The sequence below is a fragment of the Symsagittifera roscoffensis genome, chromosome 3 (assembly GCF_963678635.1).
Source record: "Symsagittifera roscoffensis chromosome 3, txSymRosc1.1, whole genome shotgun sequence".
Taxonomy (NCBI): Eukaryota; Metazoa; Xenacoelomorpha; order Acoela; family Convolutidae; genus Symsagittifera; species Symsagittifera roscoffensis.
In genome coordinates this window covers 73,000,462-73,018,576 of record NC_087064.1, presented here as the reverse complement: position 1 = coordinate 73,018,576, position 18,115 = coordinate 73,000,462, and the positions used below count along the sequence as shown (strand labels likewise).

The window sequence follows — 18,115 nt, the reverse complement described above, 5'->3', positions numbered from 1 at the left end:
TAAGTGTTTTTAAGCAGCTGTTCCATCTAACGTCACTTGGAAGAGGCGCCTTGGTCGCGCCTTCGACACTTTCTAGCCAGGCCTTTGGTAAATGCGCAATTCGAAAGAGTTTTGCGACTGTGATCACTTTTTTTACCACTGATGTCGGGTAAATGTCTTTCGCAAGCAGATTGAGTTGGTGGGCACTTGATAGCTTGTTGAAAGAACTGCACTGTACGTGTTAATTTGGATGAATCAAGTAACAGCTGCCAGTTAAATTGCGTAATAATTGCGCCCTCGCAGTCGAAACATGAAACACTGTTTAAAACACTAAAATTGAGTCATGTTTTAAACAGTGTTTAAAACAGTTTTAAACACTGTTTAAAACAACCCCTGTTTTTTATTGACCAGCCCTGCCAATTATAGGGGGCGAAAATTGACATGACTATGATTGTTTTTACTCGTCTTTTATTTGCTGAGGGATCGTTCACATGGTCTTCGATACCTTAAGGAAAAGTAGAACAAAAGTAGATTTACTCAATAGGAAGTTAAGTGTGACAGGTTGAAATCCAATCAATTTCCTTTATTTTTCCCAATTTCTTACTTTCCTGTTGATAGATAGTTCAAATTAAAAGTTCAAAAGTTGCTCAACGTTTTCTGATTAAATGGACACATTGGCAGCTTAGTTTTAGTTGCGTTTCCTGTTGTGGTGTGCGTTAGCCAATAACTTAATGTCCTCTTTTTATCTGGTGACTACTGTTTTTTTTAGATATGTATTTGTGTTGTAGCGATGATTTTAAAGCAATATCGTCAATTAACCATTTTCAGGAGTTGTTTGGGATTTGTCAAGCAGAAGGCAATATTTGCTTTTCTTTGTTCATAGCTTTCCGTCTCAGATTATTTGTGTTTTTGTTGGAAGAGAAGAGGTATCATCAGTGCGTTCAATTTGCCCCCTCACAAACCACCGGAAGCAGTAGACAGAACATACGTGCCATGGTGGATAGAAGTAAACGCAAAAATACCCATTTCACTAACACCGTATTTATACCACCACGTACGATTAGCGAGGTTGTAGAAAATAAATAACTAAAAAAAGAATGACGTGTCTTTCTTTTATTCCATTTTGAACCACATTTTCTTTCTTTTAAAAAATTAGTGGTTTTTGGAAGGTAAAATATTTACGAGGTATTTATGATTTTCTTTGGGCTATTTACGTGGGCCTCAATTTTGAACTTGTTTTGTAACAAATAGAAAAATTTGTTTTTGAGATCCAGCTATTTCTAACTAATTAAGAGATAGATATTCCAATCTGAAGACTTCTGCTTTATTTTATCTTTTTAGATATTTGGTGTTCTTCGTTTTATTATTGCTGTTTATTTTCATGGGTCGATCGACGTTGGATAAACTGTTTGTACTTCTTGTTAAACTGGTCTTCAAATTGATTAAAATGTAAGGAAAGGTCCATCTTAATGAATTTCGTCTATGGTTCGAATAGAGATCTCAAATTTTCTGCGGCTGAATTTCTTTCGACATCTGGAATATTTTGAAAGCTTTCTTTTTTACTTGCATTGGTTAGCCAAATTGTTAATTTTTTTGAGAAACTATGTTCTTTTCAGTTATCATTAAGTGCTCTAGTTGAAAAAAATAGATCTGAGAAGATTTTAGATTTTGGTCTTTCAAGATCTAAGAAGAGAATGCGTTGCCCATTTTTAATCACTCAATCCTGCAATAATTTGGTAAACTCTTGTTTAAAATCTCATTTGAATCAAACGCAAAAAAATGTCCGATTGTTTAAATCTTGCTCCAATTAGTTTTTCGGTTTCAGTTTTCATCCAGACTTTGCGTTGACCAAAGTGGAAGCGGAACTTCAGATATTTCTGGACATGGAGTTGAGCACTCCACGTTTGTTCCACCTCGTCGCTACTGTTCCCTTCACATTCATCCCTAAATGTGCGGCACAGGTGCCCCGTGCTCCATGGGAGGGATATCTCTACTCGGCGGTCGTGCTCTCAATGATCACCCTCTTCTTCGGGGCAATGATTACGTCATACTATGACGCGAAAAAGCTCATCATGCACACTTACTGTAACTCGACCACGTCTCAAAATGGCAGTCCGTGTGTTAACGTGCGAAATATGAACAAAGATAAATTTCACGCACATGGAAAATGGAATCAACAATCAGCGTCAAATTTGAAATCACATCATAATGGAGCCCATGACAAAAACGTGGTGGGAAGAAAGCACGAGTCAGTTGAAGACCTGTCGATGTCAGTTCATGATGATCATTCGGCTGTGGACAATTACTTGACGGAGACTGTGAATCCAGACGGGACTAAGGGATTCCTGTTGAACTTTGGTCTTTCTGCTTCGAGTATTAAGGCTACGAATGAAGAACCAAGTGGAAAGAGTTCGTTGTCTCGTGTGGCGAAGTCGACCGATAATGTATCTACAAAGAGGTGAGAAATTTATTTCAAAATTTTGGTTTAAAGAGATGTAATTTTATGGTGCACAGTCTAAACAATCCCTGTCGAAATAATAGTTACAAGTTATCCAAAATATTAAATTTTGGGTTCAAATTGCGTTCTAAATACTAAGATTGCTTGCTAGATTCTCAAATTTTTAGACAAGAATGTCATACGCTTTGGTAGCCAAGTTCAATGACAGTCACGAGAATTTGCCTTTCGTGCTGAAATCTTAAATTACAGATCCAAACCAGAAAAAAAAACAAGTGTAAAATAAGCCTGTCTGCCTCGTCGCATTGTAATATATAGAATTCTGTTTGCTTTTTTTTAAAATTAAGTCGTGCAATTTTTTGCCTTTTTCGTGAGTAATCAAATAAAAAAGTGACTTGTAGGGAATAAATGTTCGTAAAAGAATGGTTGGAGGGGGATGGTGTATAAAGAGGAATCCGTTCCATTGTTTCAGGATGCCTGTGGCAGTCGTCTCAAAGGTAGATGCACCAGCAGTCACCATCGAAGCCAGAGAACGGTTCCTGGTATCCCGAGAGAAGCCGCCAAATATAAAACGATTCCTGTCTGCGTTCACGCAAATGTTTTACATTCAGCCCATTTTCAATATTTTATCTCTGGCATTCTTTTTCATTTTCAAGACGTTTCCTTCACAATTATTCGCTATTGTCAAGCGGATGGTCAATTTAATAATGTACATAGTTCGCATCATCTTTTCTTGCTTTAGATTTCTGTTCAAGTCGTTTTTTACTTTTTTTACTTGGATTTTATTTGAAAAATTGTTTGCTCGCAAAAAAGAGAAGTTTACGTTATCGCCGGAGAAAAAGTCGAGAGGGACCTACACTGAGACTATTCATTTAACGAGAAAGCAAAGACAGAAAAGAGCTAGAAACTGCGTTCAATCAAAGACCAATGGCAGGAAAGGTAGTAAAGGGTTTAAAAACGAAGAATCAGAAGAGCACTCTGTCGCGGCAGCTGAAGACAAAGATTCGCCGACCGGATCTGAAGTCATGGACGACCAGAGCTCCTCGCGGTTTTCGACTCCCGAATTGCCGCAACGATGGAACTTTGGGTGTCGCAATGCGGACACGAGTACTCGTTCGTCGAGAGCAAATCAATTGCCATTTATGGATAGTAGCTCTTCGTCTCGAGCGAATGGAGACGAGAATGTGAGCTCGTTGCGTCACAGACGAAATGTAGAGGCTGCTTCGGATAATGAAAGTTCGGTCGGTGGAAGTGACGAAAGCAGTGGATATTTGGTCGAGGACGAAGAAAGTGTGAATGGAAATAGTTTCACGCCAGCCGTGCAAAGAGGGAATTCGCGAAGTCTATACAGTGGCGGAGAGTTTGCATTTGGCTCTGACGGGAGATTGAAAAGATGCGAACAGAGAGATGCTATTGAGAATTTTTCAAACCAAAATGGAAATTTCAATCCAAGTAAGTGAAATGTCTAACGCGCACCTTATTATGACTGTTGCCTATAAGTTTTGCAAAAACATTTTTTTCCAATAATACTACGTTAAAAAAGTTATATTGATTGTTTTCCAGATGTGAGAATTGCACAAAACAGTCCTAAAACTGGCACCACTTGGAGTAGACCTGCATCATCTGAGAGTCGGGAATCCAGTTATGAACAGGATGAAAATGTGCCGCCGGGATTTGAGGACTTCGCCATGCATTCGAATGTCGGCAGAAGATCCTCGCACTCAGTTGTACAAGCTACTGGAAACTCAAACTTAAACGGTGCGTTATGTATGTTTGTGAGTAGAACTTGGTTCAAATGCTCAATTTTTTGAACGTTTGTGAAAAACTTTCGCTGATATCATGAAGTCTTGAATCACATGGTTTCTGTGTACCATAATAAAATATGTGAAAAGATAGCTGTTTTCTGTTTCAGATGATGTAAACGGTCCTCGACATTTCGTAACGCAGGATTTGGAGAGGTCATCTTTGATTTCAGCGCAGCAGCAGCATCACAACTCCAATAATCACTTGAGAAAGCAAAACGCTGTGTTCCAGAAGAAGCAAGTTTTCGACGCGAATCACAGCAATACTGTGTATACCAGGAGTGTGTCGTCTGGGAAAGCCTCATTGAAGACTTCAGAGTTTTCAGCAACATTGTCAACACCCCAGGGTCTGGCTGATTTCAGAAAAGGTAACAATTTTCATCACCTTATGCACTGAAGTTCTAAGTTGTTTGGGTGATGATGACCAACTGGGATTTTCAAACTTTCCTTATTAACATTTTTGAGTCAGTTTTCTCACTTGGATTCCAAGGCTACTCTACTCGGTTTTGCCAGTAATGTTAATGAAAAGAAGTGCACATTTTTTTCTAGGTCGCTTTTGCAATTCATTTGACAATCGGAGCTCAATGTCAAACGAATAGAAGGCACTTTTCCGTTATACCTGCATTTCGTAACTGATTATTAAGTGTTGAAGAACAAAGTGCTCTAATAACTGCAGAAGTGCATTCATATTTATTAATGCATTTCTGAATTATCATTTAGGTCATTTGCTAAAAATTAAAAAAAAATTGCGATCTACAAACGGCGGAAAAAACGCGTACGACTTCTAGTTTCGAAAGTGGGTTTGTACACAATCGTAGCGTTGTGTGATAATACAAGGCTACTTTTTACCAACCTAGTGGCAATAATTAGTGCTGCTTTTGGTGGCTTATTTCAACGGGAAGCTCAAATTCCCGTTTAATGGCATATGCGTTAAACAGAAGAAAGATATTTGTTTCATTCAACTCTACATAAGTAAAAATCTAGTATTTACACATTCGAGTGTAGTGTAATAGTACGGACGTTCTTTTTTTCGACCGAAGTCGCAAATATTGGCGCAGATGCGAGTCATGTGGCGCAGATGCGAGGACGCGCGACTTCAAATCTTTCGATCGTAGATTTAATCGACACAGAATTAATTTTATTTTTCAAGGCTTATTTTTACTTGTTTCTTTTTCTTTTGTAAATCTATCTATATCTATCTATCTATATCTTTCTATCTATACTATATTTAAATGCGAGTGACAGCTATCTCCCATGTTTAAGCATAATAGTTTTGCATGTTTAACGAAAGAATTTTTTCATGTTCAAGCTATATCATATTTTGCAATGCTTAAGAAAATTTTTCGCACGGTCATTAATGTTTCAGTATTTTTTTGTTCGAGGCCAAATTAAGTCTGTCTGTATACCTGCTTTTTAAGTTAATTTGATTATGTCGGTCTACCCGTCGCCTAATTTTTTAAATTTTATCTATTATCTATTTTATAGTTAAATGCGGGCTTCACTATCTCGCCATGTTTAAGATTTATCAACGTATTAGTTTTGCATGTTTAACAAATGAATTTTTTCACGTTTAAGCTATATCGTATATTGCAATGGTTAAGGTGTTTTTTCAATTTTCCCGTTTAAATTCAGTTTTTAATTCATCAAGTTTGTAATTAGCAACCCAATAGTTGGATTTTGTCAGAGTTTTCCCAGGTTTTGCGATTCTGACCTCCATATATGAATAACCAAATCCTTGTAGTTTTCGAGATGACGTTTTTTTTTTGGATTTTTTCAAAATTTTTCAGAAATTAGATATAAAAAATTTCGCAAAACTTGAAATTCTCATCTCTGTAGTTAGGCTCTGTCAGGGTGCTCTCAGGGATTGCGAATTTTGCCTCCCAATATGACTGCTCAAATCCTTGTAGTTTTCGAGATATGACGTTTTTTATGATTTTCTCCGAAATTTTCAAAAAAAGCTTAAATGTTAAAAAGTTCCAAAACTTTGAAGATATCAATCCTGCCGTCATTGGAGCCTTTGAGGTTTGAGGATAGTCTCAGGGGGTTGCGAAACTTGCCTCTGAACAGGACTGCTCAAAATCTTGCAGTTTTCCAGATATGACGTTTTTTGTGATTTTTTCAAAAAAATTTTCACGAAAATTGAATTAATTCTTTTTTCAAAGGTTGAAATTCCTAACCTGTAGTTGGGGGGCTATCAGAGTAATCTCAGGGGTTGTAAGTTCGGCCTCCAATAAAAAATGCCCAAATCATTTCTGTTTAAGAGATAAGACGATTTTTTTGGAAATTTTCAGAAAACTCAAATTACAAAATAAGTTAAATTCCCAACCCTGTAGTTGTATACTTTCAAAGATTGCGAATATTGCCATAAAAAAGACTGCTCAAATTTCGGTAGTTTTTGAAATGTGAATTTTTTCTGGTTTTCAAAAAAATACTTCTTAAGGTGAAGTTTCTCAAAATTTGAATTTTCCAACGTTGTATTTGGGTGTTGTGAGGGTACTCTCAGGAGTTGCAAATCTTGCATCCAAATGCGACTGCTCAATTGCTTTCAGTTTCCCAGATGTGACGTTTCTTAATTCATTATAAACTTAGATATAAAAAAATGTCACAAATGTTTATGGTTTTTCAAAATTTGGATTAAAAAATTGAATGAAAAATTTTACAAAATTTTAAGTTACTCTCAGGAGTTGCAAATCTTGCGTCCAAATGCGACTGCTCAATTGCTTTCAGTTTCCCAGATGTGACGTTTCTTAGTTCATTTTAGTTTTTTCGAAGATTTTATATAAAACTTCACAAAATTTTATGGTTCTGAGAAATTTGTCTAAAAAAATTGAATAAAAAACTTTGCAAAATTTTAATTACGAACCCTGTAATTGGGTGCTGTCAGAGTACACTCAAAGAATAGTTTTTTGAGTTCTTGAAAATTTGAAGCACCGGAGGTGCGGTACACGCTAGTTCATTTTTATAGCTTATTTTCGTTTTCTCGCTTTGTTTGCAAGCGCGGCTTCACCTCTGTGTCAGAAATTTTATCTCTCAGTTTATTTAACAAAAGTTTAAAATGCGCAATATGACTTCTATAAGCGTCAGTACCACAATTTATATACGGCGGTGAACTGGAAAACAGGGCTCTTTTTTCAAAACTCATTAGTTTTTTCATCTTTTCCTATTTTTTGACCTTTTTAAACTTTCTTTTGTTTTTTAAACCTTCTTTTTGATGTTTTTTGCATGTGTTTGGCAAGTGCTGCTTCGGCTTTGTAGTTTTTAAGGGTCGATTAACGTAATTCGGATTCTTATATAGGTCGCGATGACTTTGTTTCAGGAAGAGTCTTGAAGTTTGTTCAGACTCAAATTACTTTTTCGCGGCCCGACTTCTGATTTCTTTTCAAGTTCATTTTTTTTGCTTAAAGGAAGGCAAACTCCACTATTGAACAGTAAAAGGTTAAGATCATAAAAACACGATTAACTTCTTTTTTCGAAAATAGAATTTATTTTTTCAGATTTCGCAGCGAAATTAAAAGTTTACCTATTAATCCAGTTTTCTCAAATTGGGTTAATTTTATCAAAACAAATTCAATCATAAATTTGTTTCTTCGAATTGTTCTTGAAATTGAAAGAGCTTTTAAGCTATCTATCTTTTCAAATACCGAGGGCTGGGATCTTTGAAAAAAAAAACAAATGTGTTTTTTTTGTTTACTTGCGTTTATTGACTCTTTACCAAGAGTCTGTTGGCTATGTTTGAAGTTTACAGCGGAATATAAAATTTAACGATAGATTCAGGTTTCTCAAATTGGGTTAATTTTATCAAAAATTGTCGATAATAAATTGTTGCAATTCAAAGAGTTTTTTTATTTGTTTATTCGAAAGTTGAAAATTGTTTGATTCATTTTTTGGGTTTTCTTAGTTTTTGTTCACTTTTACCATCTTCCGTTGGCTATAATTTTAATACATTTCTGGAAAATTCTTTTCTGGAAATCACACTGAAATTTTGGCAATTTGCTGAAATATATCTAAATTACAGGCGATTATGACATGCGGTTGTATTACTGCTAAAAGACCAATAAGAAATATCCAGTGCTCCATTTTATGCAATTTGATAAATTCTGTCTATTTTTTGAAATGCTTCGGTTTAGCTTAACGCATAAAATGTCGATGAACGCTGTGAAAGCATTTATATAGATCGTGGTACTTTTTTTTTAAAAGTTCTAAAATTTGTTAATGCTCCAAATTTTACTCATATCTTTTGTTATTTCCACTTCTTTCAAATTGCGTAATTTCCACAATTTTATCAAAACTTGATCCATCATAAATTGTTCTTCAAATTCAAAAAGCTTTAAAATTATATAACTTTTAATTTAAAGTTTGAAAGTTGAAGTTGTTCAAAAAAATCAGTGTATGGAAACAGGCGATTCAAAGAAATAGCTAATTTTTTGTTTCATTGAAGGTTTGTGCTCGGTCTGGTGTTTTATGCGCTTAATATTCGACTTTCTAACCGGTGTTTCTAAATGGATTTTTCATAGCATCTGGAAGGAAGCTATCAATGCACTGAGCTGAAAATTCAAAAGATGTTCCACTTGCGTTGATTTTGTAAAGTTATGGGGGTTTGAAATTGACTATTTTACTAATTTCTTTGCTTAGTTCTCAAAACATCAGGTAGGTACAACTAAGACACGTTGTACTGGGTGATACAAGATGGATTAAAGATGTTACAAATTAATACCTGCAAAATTTGGGTCTGTTTGTATCTGGTGCCACTTTTGTTGCATAGCATTGGCAATTTCTTAGCATATGCAGCTGCTGTAATTTTGGCTAGTCTTTTTACTTGCGAAGCGTGTGTATTAGTACGAACCTTCTTTCCAACGTAACTCGCAAATATTGGTGCCTTTTTTAGGGCACATTTACTGCTTTTTCATAGCATGTCGAATAGTAATAACTTAACTTATTTAGTGCTTTTTTAATTACTCAAATGAACAGAAAAAAAATGATTTGTTTCAAATAACATTATATCTTGCAGTTTTTGAAATGCATAATTTATACATAATGTGGCTTTATGTTTTGCGATTTGTTATAAACAAAGTTAGTATGGATGCCTTCAATGTGTTATATTCCAAATTTTTACTTGCAAAATTGAGTCTATTTGTATTTGGTGCCACTTTTGCTGAATCGATTTGGCAATTAATTAGCATATTTAGCTGCTATGTTGGTGACAAGTATTTGTCGGTTGTTAAGCTTGCGTGGCTGAGTGGATAGTGCGTGAGACTCGAAATCTCTTCATTGCAGGTCGCAGATTCGAATCCTATAGGTAGCCGAATTTTTGCTAATTCGAGGCTAATTTCTACTTTTTCTTGTTTCACTTGATAGAGCTGCTTTTTGGTCGTGTTCTCGCAAGTGTTTGCGAAGCATAGCTTCGCCTCTGTGTTCTAAATTGTCAAGGGCCCAAGCGCAGATGCGAGGACAGGGGACTCTAAATTTCCCTATCGCTCGATCGAATCCGCCACAGCAGACTATTTAATTTTCAAGGCTTATTTTTACCTTTCCTTTATTTCACTGTATAGAGCCGCTTTTTGTTGTTTTCTTGCGAGTGTTTGCAAAGCGCAGCTTTGCCTCTGTGTTAAAACACTAGTGCAATATCTTTCCTAGATCGTTCAACCAAAACAAATTACAAAGAAAAAATTGCGTGTTAGTGCGAAGACTTTATGAAATGGTGTGTTTTGTTTGATCTGTCACACATGTATTTCGTACCAGATAAGCAACAGCTTATATTGCACCTCGAAATTTGTTCACATCTCGACACTGCATGTCTCGATTTATTCACAAAGTTTCTCGATGCAGTGTATAGCTGTTGCTTATCTACTACCTAAGAATTAGGTAATTTGCGTTCTCCTAATACGAATTTGGAAGTGGAGCGAAAAAATGTGAACAACTTATTGTTTCGAAAGTGAATTTTAAATTTAATATTTCCCTGCGAAATCAAATTTTCAAATTTTGCTTTTTGATCCATTTTTCTCATATTGAGTTTATTTGATCAAGAAATGTCAATCATAAACTAGTATTGAAATTCAAAGAGCTGTAAAGCCAGGTATTATTTAGTTTGAAATTCTGAAGTTTTTTCAAATACTTAAAAAGTCAGTTTTTCATTTTTTTGCGTTCATTGACTCCTTTCCATATGTGTGTTGGCTATGTTATTTTTTTTGCAGCAATAACTGTTCAGGCTCTTTGCAACTTGTACGGCAAGCAGCTTTTCTGGCTTTGACTGTGCTTTCGACTTAACCAATAAATTTAAGCAACAATTCGTATACTCTGAAAATTTGATTCAGTTTAATGTTAAGTATTGTTTATTTTTTTGACAATTTCAATCCTATTACTAGTTAGTTAAAATTCAACTGCGGCCACTTCAAACCTAATACCAATTAAAGCTAAATTTACGTTTAACAGTTGTTGATGACGGTGTATTCGGTAAATTCAAGATGACGGTGTTAAGCTATTTGACTATGATGATGATGATGATGATGATGACGATGATCGTGTTGTTTTTAGCATCAATTGTAATGAAAAGAAAACTATATTTGTTTACTATTTGCTAGGGGTACTTTTTGTAAACCATAATGTGGTTAATTTTACGAGTACTTTGGCATAGTATCATTGTATGAATGAGTTGGTAACTTTAGAGAGCCCTCCTTCCCCTCGATCAGTTAATTGTTGTGGCAACTGCCACCGACCCCTGCATGCCTCATATGTAGGTAGCAACAAAGAGGAGGAGGAAGAGGAGATTTATTTTTCCTCCCTTGAGGACCAAATCTACGACACCGCTGGTACCAGCTGTGAGTATATCATCTGAGAGGGGGCCCCTCTAGCTTCCCCCTCCCCTCCCCTTCCCCAACTCTCTTTCTCACCCTCTCGCTCTTTCCATTTGCTCTGACATCGTGTTGTCTGCAATGATGAATCTGTAGTCCTGTTTTCGTCTTTGTTATTCTACTATCCTATTGTACATATTAACTAAATGACACATCTTAACTAAACTTTATCTTGGTTGAATACATAAATAGTGGTAAACTAACTGTTTTGACAAAGTAGTGATGATGTCAATCAATAGAAGTTGACTGACTCTCAAAATGACATTTCTTAATATCCTTAAATGATTCGGAGAATAGTTGATTTGAAGTCATGTTAGAAATAAGTAGTCCTGCCTCAAAATAAAAAAAATTTAAAAATCGGTTTAACGAAAAGTAACAGGTTATTAACTTGAAAGGCTGGAAAAACTTTGAATTGCAAATAGGAAAATATTTTCAGCGGCATTGATCGCTAGATTTAAATGGTTTAGGGGGTTGGGCTAGGAAACATTTATGATAATCCACAAGTGGCCTGAGCAACAGTTTTTGACGGAGGGGTGGTTTTTTGAAAAATTGATGGCCTTTTTTAGGCTAGCCATTTGGAAAATTTTGAGCCCTGCTGAAACCCTAAAATGGCCACGGTTAGCAAAACTTTTTGCGCAGCAGGCGATTTTTTTGGCAGTAACTGACTCATAAAATAGTACTTAAGGACCCAAAGATTTGGCAAAAGAGTTTATAGTGTTAAAAGTTATTCTCACGCAACATAGAAGCTGTTTGGTTGGTGGAGGTCGGCCATGAAAAAGGAATTTGGACACAATTTGTCTTGGGTTTAAAGGAGCACTTAAATTGAACTGTTTCTGTTCATTGGATGGTATTCGGGGAAAATTTCACTCTAATCACCAATCTCCAGAAGAGGATATAGTTTGGATATTTGCATGTCAATTTTAGCAAAAGAAGAATTCAACAAGGGTCCGAGTCAGGGCTCGCTGAGACACAGGGGCGTGGGAGGCAGACATTTGAACCCAGACGATTTGGTAAGCGATGGAAGACAGTCGGCGATTGGGCCCAGCTGGAGGAGGGTAGCAGCTCAGATAGGGGAGGGACTAGCGACTAGTTCAAGGTCACCACATATCAGGGAGAACACGTCGGCCACTTCGCTAAGCTACTTTCAAGGTTTTGATTTTTTTTAAATTAAACTATTGGTGCTAGCTGAAAACTATTAGTTCTTTGGCTTGTTGTTCTTTCAATTTCCCATTTTCAAGTCTCATGCGCGCGCAGATTCTACTTGGCTCGTTGTGTAGTCTTATAGTGTCGTTTCGATATTTCTAAGTCCATATTCAAATTAAAATAAAAAAAATTGTTTTAACTGCATTAACATTTTTGCTCTTACTGAAGAAGCATTGCAGATTGTTTAAACCAGCCGAAGTATAACCAGCTACCATATAATCCAGCCGAAAATACGGAGCTGTTACATGATAATAATGTAACAATTATGTAACCGTTACAAGTTGTTACTCGAATGACGTAATTTTCGCCTAGCTCATGTTTGTTTGGCTGGTTGATATATTCTGCTACATTTTGGCTGATAAGCACCCGTTGCAGATAATATGTTATGAATTCCTCTTATGGTGAATGGTGTCATTTTTTTTATCTCTGAGTTCGACGGTTTTTAAGTCTTACCAGTCAAAATCAGTTACATTTATGGAGAAGCAAATGGTTTTCCTCTATGCTAGTCGCAACTCAGCGACAGTAGCTACATCTTCTCTGCACTGTTTGTTAATCTTTCTAACTACATCCAGCTGTTTTGCAACATGATAAGAAATACTATGATTAATTAAGTTGCTCTGTTGAATATGGATAAGCTGCTCACGTTGGCTTAGCTCGTCATGTTGAATGTGGTGTTAGCACGAATCAATTTACTATTGATGTTATTTAGAAACCCTAGTTGAAAGCTTTTCTTCAATCCTGCTTTAGACCCTTTCTTGCCGGGAGTTGACATGAAAGAAGCCCTGTTCAGTGGGTCGCTTGACAGCGGCAGATACCCTCCTTTTATGGAGACGAACATGTTCAAACCAGCTGGCAGAAAGTACAATAACACTGAAATGTCGTCTTCTGGGCCCTGTTGGCCACCTCCGGAGCGCAAGAAGCAGGAGTGCAAAACTGAAGATGCCAAATATTTGGACACTAGAGGCAAAGAATTCAGCAGTCAAGCGGAATCAGAGGCCAAACAGGAAAAGCAAAGTAAATTTTTCGACACCAATGGAGAAAAGATTATCAAGCAAATTCGATCTACGAGTGCTGAGAATCTGCTAATTGACAGTTCGTCTATTTGGAACAGCGACAACAACTTGGCAAATGAGTCCCAGTGGAATAAAACGTGGAATTCGAAACTGGCTCCGCTGCCTTTGCTGGCGCTGAACGAAACTGCCGAAGAGTCCAGTGATGAAATTGACGATAAGTTCACAAGGAAGACTTTTGGTTCGGACGCTGATATATCCAGCATTTGGAAAAGGGATTCGCTGCTCACTGATTCATCGCGCTGTGAGCTGAACAACTTTGGGCCTATAGGGTGGTATGATCAGGGAACCAGAATAGGAAGGAATTCTCTCTCGACTGACTTGAACATCTGGTGGAAGCCAGAGAATCACTTCATATCGCCACTGCCGTCCACTGAATGGGTGAGTTTCCTTCCCATTTTTTGACCAGGCTTTGAAAAGTAAAAATACAGTTGTTAACATCTGCGAAGCGTTGTGTCATATTACGATATCCACTTTCTCAAACCAAAACGCAAATACAAGTGTTCATTCGTTTTGCTGCAATAATATTATATCTGGTTTACTTTTGCTGCATACCATTATATGTTTATGTTTGGTTTATTGGCGGCCAGTGTTTAAGAGGCAATGAACGTAGTTCAGGAAAAAGTCTTATATTTCGTTCATGCTTAAATTTGATTTTTCGCAGTATGGTTTTTAATTTTTTCCGTTTTTTTTCTATGCAAAAGGAAAGAAAACTCAACTAGCGAACAGTAATAGTATTTTCTTTCTGTTAATTTGAGTTCATTGATTTTTTCCAACTGTCTGTTTGCTATGTTTTCCTGATAGTAGTTTCGAGCAAAATAAGCGAGCGAGAAGATAGTGTAAAGCATTAAAAAATATATTTTCTTCGCTGGTATAGGCGGCGTGCTGCTTCGCCTGTGTAAATTTTATTTTTGAGGCGCCATAGGTGTAGGGTTCGCCCTTTTCCCAATCCATCTAATCTGTTGCGTCCCAGTAAAATTATGCTTCTTCACTGCGTCAAATTATGCTTCAGCCGGTGCGTCGGAGTCATTTGCCAGTGGCTCCATTCAACGAAGAAGACGAAGATAACACAAGACAGTCAGGAGATGATGAGACAATAGACAAACGGGGCAAAAACAGAGTCGCCGATAAAAAGGATGGAAGCAAAGATAGGTTGCCGCAGAAATGAAGAATAGCAAAACTACAATTAACTAAAAAGAGAAAAAGATAGCAAAACGATATTAAAAGCAGCGCTAGAGACGTTTGTCTTTATTAAAGAAATTAGTCTGTGACGTTAATGCAATGTTTTGTCTCGTCCTAAAAAGAATTGTAAAAAGCCCTAATAAAAGTCGACTTTAGTCAAAACTAGGCTGAAACTGGTTTTAAAACTCCCCTTTAATTAACTGATGGCTGTTTGAATTTTTTTATTACAAGGAAGTCAATTTCTAACTACCACTTGTTACACATAAAGTTGAGTTTATGGGGGAAAGGACTCTAAGGTGCATTAGTTTCAACTTAATCAAATTTCCGTAAATCAAAAAGAGTGCTCTTTTAAAACTTAGTTTCTCGTAAAAATCAAGTCTTCCAAATGTCACTGAGCTCATAAACAAAACAAAACTTATTGCGCGTGCTTAAGTGATTGCGCTTAAGAAGTTTCAGGAGTCAAGAAGAATAATGAAGAAACTAAAATAATGAAGAAACTACTGAAGTTTATGGTAGGAGTGATTAAAGTAAATGATTCTCAAATGTCACAGACTCCATTTGTACACTTAGTACAGTGCTCTTTCATTTGTTCTATTTGAGCTACATTTCACTCTACATATCACAATACAAACACTACCAAAATATGTAATCTCTTTTTTCTCGTGTGATATTAATAAATTTTCTACCAAACCTATGCGTTGTTAAATGCCACAAACCTGTTTGAAGATGTACATTGCCATGGTTTTTGAACGTTGATGTCTAATCTCATCCAATCAAATAACTAATGAGTGTTTAATAAATAGATGCAAAAATGTCATGAAACTAACTATGTCAATTATTGTCGCAATCTTGAAATATTGGTCCGATATCTGACAGTTCATAACCATCTGAAAAATTGAAAGCTAATTCAATATCTTGCTTCCTCTGTTTTTTTTCTTTCTGAACTTGGCCCAAAAGTCAAATTCTTTCATTAGATGTGCAATTAAAGATCCGAGCCTGAAGAAGGTTTGCAGATGCTCTGAAGAAGGTTTGCAGATGTCTAAAGAAGCAAATTTGGATCCACAGATCACAAATTACTCGCGATTGATGAGTTGGTTTACTTGAAGATCGATTGATTAGTTTGAAGCATTTAGATTGCTTCAGACAACTGGATTCATTAAGAGTCGATGAATAGTGTTCAGATTCTTATATAGGTCGCGATGATTTTCTTTTCAGGGAAAGTCAAAGTTTGTTCAGGCTCATTCACTTTTTTCGCGGTTTGATTTTTTGTTTCTTTTAAGTTCTTATCATTTTCTTTGTTAAAAAGAAGGCAAACTCCACTATCGAACAACGAAAGAGTGAAGGTCACGAAAAACATGACCTTCACTCTTACGAAAAAACAGAGTTTACTTATCAGATTTCCCAGCGAAATTTTTTTTACCGTTTGATGAAGTTTTCTCAAACTGTTCTCCTTTTATCGGAAAAGTATCGATCGTAAATAGATCAAAAAATTCCAAGAGTTTCAAGGTCGCAACTTTTTTTTCAAGTAAATTCGAAAATTGTGATGTTTACGCGCGTTCATTGACTCTTTTCCAACTGTCTGTTGGCTATCCTTTGAAAGCCAATTATTGCCAGTCCATGCAGGACACTAATTACTTTTTAAGTCATGTTCGTTTTAGAAAACTTCTTAATTGCTCACGCTCAAACCTTTGTTTTGCGGTTTGATTTTTGATTTATATTTGAACACCTTTCAATTTGTTTTGCCAAGTGGTACAAAAATTACGCTCTCCAATCGCAAATGGCTCGAAGCAACCAAGAAAGGGCTTAAAGCTTGAACGTGATTGTTTTCATTCTTTGAAAAGTTGAAAAAAAAAATTTTGAGCTCAAGAGTGTCAATATCTTTCAAAATGCCGAAGAAATTTCGAAACTTGTCAGTAAAAAAACACCCCTAGCAAAAATATACTAAGGCACGGAGTGATAGGCTATATGAGCTAAATTGAAGTATGTTCGTTTGCTCTTATCTATGATGTGGAGCGTATAGGATCTACCAATTAATACAACTTCTGAAGAGTTTACATAATCATTCCAAAGTGAGTTGGGGCGAACAAATCGCTGCCATATTTTTCCTACAAGACTCGATCATATTTTCTACCATTCAATGATCCTATATCGGAAGAATACCACGGACTTGACACCCTCAAACTTGTTACATTTTTGGCGAATTCATGGTGGTTTGAAAATTGCCTATTGATCTAGTTGGGATAAACAGTCCGCGCTGATTACCTGTTTTTTTGTTTAAAACAAGCAGTGTAAAAAGCATATTACTCCGGCTCAAAAATCATTTCTAGATGTTCAAATATTGCGTTTCTATGTGAGCAGTAAGCATTTTGTTGAAAAAAATTTGAAAATTTGAATAAACTTTATTAAAGTCTGCAATAAGCAGGGGTTTTGCAATCGGGTATTAGACATTTTCCCGTCCAGAATTTTGTTCCCAGAATAGTCCCAATTAGAAATTGTTAATTCAAGTTTAGCTCATTAAATTCAAAATTTTTTGCGTCTCCGGCATACTTGGCCTGGAGGTAACAAATACGCCTGGAACTTCAGAGCTCTTGGGTTTGAAATTGGCAGATCCTGTTTTTTTCTTTTTTCAATCAGGAAACTTTCCGTTTGAACAAAATTGTCGGCTTGTTATTTTTCTGGATATGTTTTTTCAGCTTAGTTGCCACATCGTAAAACTATTTTTTTTCTGCTCGACGCAACTTTCATTGTAGTTGCTTTAAGTGTTTGATTTTTTTTCTGCTATTTGTAATTTTACTAAATTTCGAATACTTTCTTTTTTGCTTTCAAAAAAACATCTGCTTCTTTTTTGGGCTTAGTGATCTGTTTTTGATTAATTTCTAGAAAAAATAAAGTTTTTGCTCTCCTTTGGATTGCACAAAATCACAGAATTCTTAATTTATTATGACACTATTTTCGAATTTTTGATTTTTCTTTTCCTTTTTTTTGCTCGATACCTTTCAGCCTCTATAAAATCGGCATAATGGTTTTATACTGCGTTTTTTGACTAGCAAAAAAATTTTACGCGCCTGTGTATGTTTTGAAGGCGAGGGAGACTTGATAATTTTTTATAAGCCAAAATATTTTTTTAAAAACTTTTCTTAGTTTTTTTCGGCCTAATAGGTTTCGGCCTACATTATATCGGCTTAGTGACCTCATACTGTTTTATTCGAAGAACAAATAAAGTTTCGTTAATGTGTGTATGTGATTTGAGTGTGAGTGAAATACGTTTTTAAGTATTAAGTTCTGTTGATTTTTTTTTGGCTTAAAAGGTTTCTGCTAAAATATTTTCGGCTTTTGAACCGCTTGATAAATTTTTTTTCGATTATATTTCAACATTCAGTTGTCTTGGCATGTTTTTGTTTAAAAACTAAACTCATTCATTTTTTCCGACTTTCTTGTTTTGTATCGCAAGTGGTGCGAAGCGTAGCGGCTTTCTTATTTTGTATCGCAAGTGGTGCGAAGCGCGGTTTCGCCTTTGTGTTCAATTTCACATATGAACCAAAACAAAAAGTATTTCGGATACCTTGAGGAGCATTC

The 18,115-nt window shown here is 36.0% G+C and overlaps 2 protein-coding genes across 4 annotated transcripts in view; both read left to right on the top strand.

Annotated features, from left to right (window-relative positions):
- Positions 1-14,973, top strand: part of LOC134842783 (uncharacterized) — a 55,260-nt gene extending 40,287 nt beyond the window's left edge. The window contains exons 15-22 of one of the 2 annotated variants that reach the window (XM_063859270.1): positions 1,805-2,437; positions 2,907-3,886; positions 3,998-4,192; positions 4,347-4,604; positions 10,899-11,051; positions 12,009-12,233; positions 13,035-13,738; positions 14,370-14,973. In XM_063859270.1, the coding sequence (XP_063715340.1) occupies positions 1,805-2,437; positions 2,907-3,886; positions 3,998-4,192; positions 4,347-4,604; positions 10,899-11,051; positions 12,009-12,233; positions 13,035-13,738; positions 14,370-14,525 (3,304 nt within the window). In that variant the 3' untranslated portion in view covers positions 14,526-14,973. The remainder of the gene's footprint in view (positions 1-1,804; positions 2,438-2,906; positions 3,887-3,997; positions 4,193-4,346; positions 4,605-10,898; positions 11,052-12,008; positions 12,234-13,034; positions 13,739-14,369) is intronic. The other variant, XM_063859271.1, reaches the window with a different exon arrangement.
- LOC134842784 (disks large homolog 4-like) overlaps positions 1-18,115 on the top strand; it is a 574,432-nt gene that overhangs the window by 394,928 nt on the left and 161,389 nt on the right. The gene's annotated exons all lie outside the window — the stretch shown is intronic.